Here is an 8,686-nt window from a genome sequence, read left to right on the forward strand (position 1 = left end):
GCCAACGCTAACTTCGCCGAAAAACGCATCAAGACGGCCAAGTACCTCGTAGTACGGGAGGTACCCAAGTTCGTACTCCGTCTTGAAGGTTTGCTGGAAATTGTATCTGGCCTTACCAGCATTGGCCAGCTCCGGGTCATCGCAGGGATCGTACCCAGTAGGTCGTCCACCAGTTGTTCCGTAATTCTTCCCGCCACTGGGGAAGAACTCCGGCGTAGGTTTGTTGGGCTCTCCGCCACTGGGAGAGGCCTCGTAAGAAGGAGGGAGATCTCTTGGGGCAGGTATCATCTTCTGGAGTCCTAGTTTCCCCTTAAAAAACGTCTCTCTCTTAGTGATGCGCTGCAAACACGCGCGCGTTGTCCCAAATATGCCCGACGTCCTTCATGTCCCAAAAGACGTTCGCACTGGGACTAGCTCAGACGAGAACCAGCACTAGCGATTCTCCCATTTCCGGACAATCCTCGGCGGTACCTTCTCTACGCGAGGTTCTGGTCTCACGGCCTTTGGGGAACGGGGGAATTATTTATCCCTCTCGGGACATAAAAAAACCGGGATGTTAGACGACAAAGTAGCCGTGTTGGATTTCGGGTCGCAATACACGCAATTGATAGTGCGTCGAGTTCGTGAGGTGGGTGTTTACTGCGAGGTATTTGGTCATGATGTGAGTGAGGATGTATTGCGTGGTTTTGGTCCTAAGTCTATTATCTTAACGGGCAGTCCGAGGAGTACGATGGAGGAAAGTCCGTTGAAGCCTGGTGAGTTTATTTGGTCCTTTGGTGTGCCAATTTTGGGTGTTTGTTACGGTATGCAGGTAATGGCCATGTGTCTGGGTGGACGTACGGGCAAATCGGAGAAGAGCGAGTTTGGTTACTCGGAGTTGTCATTGGATGTGGAGACAGGGCAAGCTGATGGTGGTTTATTCAAGGATTTCCCGGTAACCTCCCGTGTGTGGATGTCGCACGGTGATGAAGTGTCACAGTTACCAGCCGGTTTCTCAAAACTCGCTCACAGCCAGAACTGTTGTTATGGAGCCATGGCCAATGTGGAACGCCAGTTATTCGCGGTTCAGCACCACCCCGAGGTGACGGAGACGGCGACCGGAGGCGTGCTCTTTGAGAACTTTTTGCTCGGCATATGCGGCTTGCGCGCCACCTGGACGCCGGCTCGGATTTCACAGCAAATGATCGACAAGGCCGCCGAAGAACTCAAGGAGGGAGGCGACGTTTTGTTAGGACTCTCAGGCGGCGTCGACAGCAGCGTAGTGGCCGTGATTTTACACAGAGCCATTGGACCGCGATTAAAATGCGTGATGATAGATCATGGTCTTATGCGCAGTGATGAAAGCAAAAACGTCGTAGAGGCCTTCCGAGCGGCCAGCGAAGCGGGCTCGGGTATGTTGCCTGAAGTGCACGTAGTAGACGCCCGAGAGCAGTTCTTTTCTGCGCTCAAAGGTGTCACGGACCCCGAGGCGAAGCGACGCATCATTGGTCGTGAATTCGTCGAAGCCTTCGACCGCGAGGTCGTGACCAAATACCCCAATGTCAAATATCTCGCTCAAGGCACCATCTATCCAGATGTTATAGAGAGCGCCAAGGTTGGTAACGCTGCCTTGATCAAGACGCACCACAATGTCGGCGGCCTGCCCGAAAAAATGAAGCTTAAGTTGGTTGAGCCAATCCGCATGCTGTTCAAGGACGAAGTTCGAAGAGTCGGCGAGATACTCGGCCTCCCCCACGACTTCGTCTGGAGACACCCCTTCCCAGGCCCCGGTCTGGCGGTGCGGATTTTGGGCGAAGTCACCCCTGAACGGGCAGATAAGCTCCGAAAAGCGGATGACATCTTCATCAAGGAACTTTTCCGCGCTGGATGCTATCACAATATCTCCCAGGCCCTCGCGGCACTTATCCCCAGCAAGGCTGTGGGTGTCAAGGGCGATGAACGTGTCTACGAGGAGATGATCTCACTCAGAGCCATCCATACTACCGATTTCATGACCGCCACCGTAGTTGACCTACCGCATCAACTCCTGGTGAACGTGGTTAGACGCATCACCAACGAAGTCCCGGGTATCAGCAGGGTCCTCTATGACTATACTGATAAGCCTCCCGCCACCATTGAATACGAGTAAATTCTCGTGCAAACATATAGCTTTGCGACAGCCTGACTACGCACCGATTTGGCCCGCCTTTTTTTCCACTTGATACAAACAACTTGAAAGAGATCCCCGACACACGGTTGTTGTTGAACTCGTATTCGTACTCGTTAATCTCGGTCTCGACCGCTGTAGATCTCGACCCCTGTAGAAGAAATATTATGAGAAGTCCCAGCCAGTTGACTACGTCGGATGCGGCGCACGAAGAGTTGCGCGATCAGGCTCTCGAATACCACTCGTCGCCGACTCCTGGTAAGGTGTCGATGCACTTGAGTAAGCCGGCAGATACTTCGTTGGATCTTGCCTTGGCGTATTCTCCTGGCGTGGCCGAACCCTGTCGTGAGATTTTCAAAGATCCGAAGACTGCCTTCACGTACACATCAAAGGGCAACTTGGTGGGTGTTATTTCGAACGGCACTGCAGTACTGGGCTTAGGAAACATAGGACCGCTGGCTTCGAAACCGGTTATGGAGGGGAAGGGGGTCCTGTTCAAGAGGTTTGCTGGTATTGACTGTTATGATATCGAGGTGGACACTACCAATGTTGATGAATTCGTGAACGTGGTGAAAGCTATTTCAGTAACGTTCGGTGGAATCAACTTGGAAGATATAAAGGCACCAGAGTGCTTCGAAATCGAGAGGCGACTGGTGGAGGTTTGTAATGTCCCTGTTTTTCATGATGACCAGCACGGTACTGCCATTGTTACTGCAGCAGCCATGATTAATGCGCTGGATATCGCCGGCAAGAAGATAGAGTCGGCCAAGCTTATATGTCTGGGAGCTGGCGCGGCGGCTATTGCTTGTCTGAAACTGCTGGTGGAGATGGGCTTGCCAAGAAAGAATGTGTTCTTGGTTGACTCTAAGGGGGTTGTCTACGAAGGCCGCGACGGCATCAACAAATACAAGTCAGAGTTCCAGAGACTGAAGGAATGGCATCACCAACAATCCATGCCCAAAACACTCTCAGAGGCCATCGAGAACGCGGACGCCTTCCTTGGGCTCTCCGGACCCGGTCTACTGAGTCCTGAGAACTTGATGAAAATGGCGAAGAGCCCCGTGGTCTTCGCCTGCGCCAATCCGGACCCCGAAATTATGCCTGAAGTCGCTAAACAGCATCGCCCGGACGTTCTTATTGCTACCGGACGCTCCGACTACCCGAACCAGGTCAATAACGTTCTTGGCTTCCCCTTCATCTTCCGTGGTGCGCTCGATGTGAGAGCCACCAAAATCACTCACGCCATGAAGGTCGCCGCCTGCAAGGTTCTTTGCGATATTGCCAAAGATCCTGTCCCCGAAAGCGTTGCCAAGGCTTACGGAGGGGAGCACTTTGAATTTGGTCCCGATTACTTTATTCCCAAACCCCTGGACCCCAGACTCCTGCCGAAAATGAGCCACGCCGTTGCCAAGGCGGCCATTGATTCTGGTGTAGCCACAGCACCTTATCCCGCCCATTACCCGCTTACCAGCGCTGATAACGTGTTGCCTGAGTACCACCACCTCCCCGCTACTTCTCCCAACCGCTTGTACGTCAAGCATTAAGTGTGCGCGCACGCAATTGATTGCGCGCACACACGTGTGCTCTGACGTCCAAGGTGGGCTTTAGCCTTTTAGGGCGCTCGACCATTTTTTCAAACAGTGATTGATTAAGCTTTGGCAACATTTTGAGTTTTGTCGAGGGCCCGCATTACACGGATCGAGGAACCGCGTTGAAAAAGCAGTGAAGCCGAAGAATGATCACGGAGGCGCTAGAACACGTTAGGTCATACCCGGCGCAAATCGCGGTCCACCGCAAGACTGAAATCGCGGAGGTCCCAGCCGAAGGGGACCAGCCCGTGACCATTGGCAAGATTCAAGCTGACGTGGATGTCATATTACAGCACTTAAAGTCTCATACGGAGCTCAAGCATTACGTTGATGAGGCGCAGGCGCTAGTCGAGCTGCTTGGGGCTTTATATCACGGGTGGCTGGTTCCACTGTATCGGACAGCCCCGAAGAGCAAAACTGTGAACAACGATGAGGAGTCAAAAGAGGATGTGCTGGAAGAGAGTATTCCCAATGAAAGTGCTCCCAATGAAAGTGCACCCATTGAAAGCGCTTCCGATGAGACTGCACCTAAAGTGAGTGAGCCCGAAGAGAATGCGCCTAAAGAGAGTGTCCCCGAAAGAAGTGTGGACGAAACCGAGTTGCAGTGCGGTCAAGATGAGACCACAGTGTGTTCAGTGCTGCAAGACAAAGCAATGGTTAGGAGCGCGGCCCTGGAGAGTTCTGCGGGCGGTGGCCGAGTCGGCGGTTGCGTGGAGGGCCGGCAGGAGACGGTGCGAGAGATCGAGGCGGCGATCGGTGGGTTGCTGGACTGTCTGACGGTGTTGTGCGTGGAGACTGAGGAGGATGCGGGTGACGTGCAGGGTTCGAGGGACTGCCGAGACCGGCGACAAGTGGTTCGCAAGGCGGTGCCGGCGTCGTTACTTAGCCAGTTGGCAGAGGCGATGGTGCGGAAGGGCGTGGATGAGACGGCGCGGCGTGCGTGTGTGGAAGCGGTCATGGTCCTGGCACGTGCGTTGGGCAGTTTGGATGAAGAGTACTGGTTACGCGTCTGCCGATTGGGTGCAGAGTGCGTGGAATGCCCTCGGGTGCGAACCCGTGCGTTGGCTGCGTTGGGAGTGATGCTGCAGAGCAAGTTGGCGCTGGGGACCAAGACGAGTGTGGTCAAGGTGGGTCACGAGTTGAGTCTGGTCACTTCCACCGTCATCGACATCCTCAACGAAGAGGGTGCGGAGGAGAGGGAGTATGTTGACTTTGTGTTGTCGGCGATTTTGCGACTTCTGGGCGATGAGGAACGCAGTGCACAGGATGCAGTGGATTGGCCGAGTTGGTTGGGGCAGTTGTTAGATGGACGTTTGGCGGCGGATGAGGAGTTGTGCGGGGCGTTGGGTTTCTTGAACCTGCTGCATTCCGCCGCTCCCAACGAGTTTGCGACTTACGTCTCGCTTGCAGGTCTCGCCTTCCGCGTGCTCCCGCTCGTCTGCAAGGCCGCGGCTGCGCCGCTGCGCACACAGACGGAGGCCGCGGCGTTTTTAAGTCACTGTCTTGACTTTCCAAGCCTGCGCAAACAACTGCTCGAAGCCGAGGCCGTGGACCTTCTTGCGCCCGCGCTCGACCGCGCAGACGACCCCGAGCTGCGCGCCGCCGTCGTTGCCGCCCTTGCGAAACTTGCATTCCACGGCGCCGAGGCCAAGGACCTTGTGCTCGACTCGGTGCCCTTCTACTCCCTCGTCCACACCCTCGCCCAACACATCCGCACACGGGTCGGAACGGGGTCGGACAGGACGGAGTCGGACAGGACGGAGTCGGAAGGGGCAGGACCGCCGCCACGACCTCGGGCCGACCAGGGCCGCCTGCAGCGCATTGCGCGCTCTGTCGTCTCCACGCTCGCGTCGCTCTCCTTTCACGCGGAGTTCAAGGCCCGCGTCCTGCGTCTAGCTTCGCTCGAAGAACTCGAGCGCGTCAGCGCCGAGTACGACGGCGACGGCGGTGGCGACGGCGGCACCGAGACGCGCCCGCTGCTCAAGCCAGGCAGCCGCCTCGACGCCGTGACCGACAAGCTCTTGGCGGGCGCGGCGGCGGAGAGCGCAGCGGCGAAGGACGTGGCGGCGATGGACGTATTGGAAGACCTGCAGGTAGCTGCGGCGGTGTGTCCGGTGCAGCAGGGGGCGTTGGACGTGGTGTTGACGGTGTTCAATGTGTTGCGTTCAAGGCACGACCGGAAGGTGTTGTCCAACTCGGAGAAACGTGGTCCGGACTTGGACGCGAGTCAGTTGAAGGAGTTGGAGGCGATGTACCACCGGCTGCCGGAGCAGGCGAAGGTGGCGGAGCGGCGGCTGTACGACTCGGGTGGGCTGGTGGCGGCGATGGCTGTGCGGAAGTATGTGTTGATGCGAACGGGGTTGGTGCAGGCGCTGGACGGGTTGTTGGAGCACGGACGTTGGTCGGGAGGGTCGGGCGGTTGGGCGGGCGGCCGTGCTGGGCGGTCGCTCTGTGTGTTGGCGAGTCACAGTGTGTGTTGCCTGGCGAGTGTGTTGGGGTTGCGTGCGAAGTTGGTGGCGGCGGGTGGTTTGCGTGTGTTGTTGCGCGGTTGTGAGCAGGGCGACGTGGAGGCTCGTTTCCAGGTCTGTTCACTGGTGGCGACATGTCCGCCGCGAGCGTTGGGTTATGCGGTGCGGATGCGTTGTGCACACGAGTTGTTGCAGACGGTGGGTGCGGAGGAGGAGGAGTTGCCCGTTTGTTTTGCGGCGCGTGGGTTAGTGAATTTGTGCGCACTGTTTGAGGATGTTAGCGTTAAGATTTGGGACGGCGGTCGCGGCTGGCGTACGTGCGAGAACCTCATGACCGACTGGAGCGACTTGACATCACGGTACGGTGCGGAGCTACTGTGCAATCTCACCTCTAAGGATGCTGTTCAGCAAAAACTTCAGGCACTCATCCTGGCGGGCGACACAGACGCCAGCCGGCGCTGGCCGCTTTCGCTCTTGGTCGCCTTTGCCTCGGACGCGTCCGTGCCGGAGCGACAGTACGCGTGCCTGAGTACGCTCTACCACTTGAGCGGCCCCACGGAACTGGCCGTTTGGGTCTTCAACCAAGCGACAGTTGAAATCTCCGGCCAGACTTACTTGGTGCTTGACAGAGTCCTGGAGATATGGAGCGTTTTCGGACAGCAGGACGCTCAGGTCGAGTTGCGCGTTGTGTGCACCGTGATCAACGTCCTCCTCAACAACCTCCAGTTCGTTCACGCTCTCGGCCAGACGCCGACGGCAGATTCGCGCGAACTGCTGACGACGGTCGAGCTCAACTCCGTCAAGACCATGCTCGCCACGGGCATGCTCTGGAACGCGCTTTCGGACGCCGCCAAGACCCGCTTCACCAGACACTTCCATGAGTTCGTCCGAGAACCCACTTACCGACAGATCGTCGCCCGCTTGCCGGGCACCATGCAGACCCTGTGGACCAGCTTTTGACGAGCCAGCCAGCATTATGCTGACACCGGCCAGCACTATCCGTTTTTAAACAATTGGGTATGGTGGAGTCCGACACGTGGTGGTGGGTTTATGATGCAAAAATTATTCACTGACGATGTTGGGGATATAAAAATTATTCAGTGAGGATGGGAGGGCATGGCGCATTGAATATCCTGCCGGATAAAAAGTGGAATGTGTATAATCTGGACAACCGGTTGAAGGTGGACAAGTTGCTAGCGGAGCATCGCGCGGCTGCGGTGGCGGAGCATCGGTCCCGGTTGCGCGGCGTGGTTGGTGCGCGGCTGAAGATTCTGCGAGATGAAAAGGCTCGAGGTTCTGGGAGAGGACCGTGCACGGCGTGACGTGTGCACGACTTGGTGTGCGAGGGGGCCTTGCGCGGCCTGTTTGGAGCGAGAAAGGCGGTGCGAAAAAGGCGAGTGGACGGAAAAAGTTAGTCCACACTAAAGAGGTGCTTATGCATGAGCAGGGCACCTGCGCCAACGGCCGAGATTGCCCAGGGTTCGATATTTGAGGCGGTTGAGCGAGTGTGTGCGTTCGGGTGTGTGTGACTGGAGCCGGGGGGGGCGCAGTCGCAGCAGCAGACGAAGTCTTGGGTGAGAGTTCTGTTCTTGTCGTCGGTTCCGACAACGGAGAACACCTCTGGCCACTCGCCCCTGATTTTGGTGGATTTTTGTGAGAAGTTGGAGGCGGTGGCGTAGTCCGTGAAGATGTCTTCCACGGCCTTGCCCATTTTGCCGTAGACTTGGTGCATGTCTTGGCCGTCGGTGCCTTGAAAAGTGACGCTAGTGGTTAGGGCTTTGTGGTCCGCGAAGCCGTAAGGGTACTTACACCGCATAGCTTTAGAGCAACCGTCGAGGAAGCCACAAGTACACGCCTGGCCTGCCAGGCAGCGCGGACAACCACCAAGCGCCTTGCAGGACATGCCCGCCATCATCTGCGTCTGCAACTCGCTGGGGCCTGCCCATTGGTCCGCGTGCACGTCTACGTCGAAGCCGCCAGCCACCTTCAGCTTACCACCTCCGTCACCGCCAATGACCTTCACCTTACCATCTCCGTCACCGCCAGTGACCTTCAGCTTACCATCTCCGTCACCGCCAGTGACCTTCAGCTTACCATCTCCGTCGCCGCCAATGACCTTCAGCTTACCATCTCCGTCACCGCCAGTGACCTTCAGCTTACCATCTCCGTCGCCGCCAGAACCCCCAATGACCCCCAGCTTACCGTCAGTGTTCCGGTTCACGTCCACGCCGCGAGTGTCAAAGGGAAAAGAGACATCGCCGACATTAAAATTCAGGTTGAACGTCAGGCTGTCGCCACGGACATTAATTCTAGTGTTGCCTTTGGTCTTCTCGACTATCTTGTCTCCGGTCTTGTTTCCCGAAACCGCCTCCTCCACAATGCGTCGAGTCTGCCAGTCTTCCCTCTTCGTATCCGACCCGACATTTACCAGGTTGATCTGCACTCCGTTTTGCTCGTTATGGATGTGCACTTGCCGATTTGAG

General features: G+C 56.8%; 5 protein-coding genes across 5 annotated transcripts; 4 read left to right on the top strand and 1 right to left on the bottom strand.

Moving 5' to 3' along the window:
- Nucleotides 1-553: 553 nt before the first annotated feature.
- Nucleotides 554-2,128, top strand: GNI_147800 (GMP synthase; the record flags this gene model as incomplete). The annotated part of the gene is made up of 1 exon (XM_011134368.1): nt 554-2,128. The coding sequence occupies one exon, from the start codon at nt 554-556 to the stop codon at nt 2,126-2,128; it is 1,575 nt and encodes a 524-aa protein (XP_011132670.1).
- Nucleotides 2,129-2,313: 185 nt separating this feature from the next.
- GNI_147810 (malic enzyme NAD(P) protein) lies at nt 2,314-3,690 on the top strand (the record flags this gene model as incomplete). The annotated part of the gene is made up of 1 exon (XM_011134369.1): nt 2,314-3,690. One exon carries the CDS (start codon nt 2,314-2,316, stop codon nt 3,688-3,690), a length of 1,377 nt encoding a protein of 458 aa, XP_011132671.1.
- A 191-nt stretch (nt 3,691-3,881) lies between these two features.
- GNI_147820 (hypothetical protein) lies at nt 3,882-7,163 on the top strand (the record flags this gene model as incomplete). Its single annotated transcript, XM_011134370.1, has 1 exon — nt 3,882-7,163. One exon carries the CDS (start codon nt 3,882-3,884, stop codon nt 7,161-7,163), a length of 3,282 nt encoding a protein of 1,093 aa, XP_011132672.1.
- A 146-nt stretch (nt 7,164-7,309) lies between these two features.
- GNI_147830 (hypothetical protein) lies at nt 7,310-7,525 on the top strand (the record flags this gene model as incomplete). The annotated part of the gene is made up of 1 exon (XM_011134371.1): nt 7,310-7,525. The coding sequence occupies one exon, from the start codon at nt 7,310-7,312 to the stop codon at nt 7,523-7,525; it is 216 nt and encodes a 71-aa protein (XP_011132673.1).
- An 89-nt stretch (nt 7,526-7,614) lies between these two features.
- Nucleotides 7,615-8,468, bottom strand: GNI_147840 (hypothetical protein; the record flags this gene model as incomplete). The annotated part of the gene is made up of 3 exons (XM_011134372.1): nt 7,615-8,286; nt 8,331-8,352; nt 8,425-8,468. 3 exons carry the CDS (start codon nt 8,466-8,468, stop codon nt 7,615-7,617), a joined length of 738 nt encoding a protein of 245 aa, XP_011132674.1.
- Nucleotides 8,469-8,686: the final 218 nt, after the last annotated feature.

This window comes from Gregarina niphandrodes (assembly GCF_000223845.1).
Source record: "Gregarina niphandrodes unplaced genomic scaffold scaffold00041, whole genome shotgun sequence".
NCBI classification, from domain to species: domain Eukaryota; phylum Apicomplexa; class Conoidasida; order Eugregarinorida; family Gregarinidae; genus Gregarina; species Gregarina niphandrodes.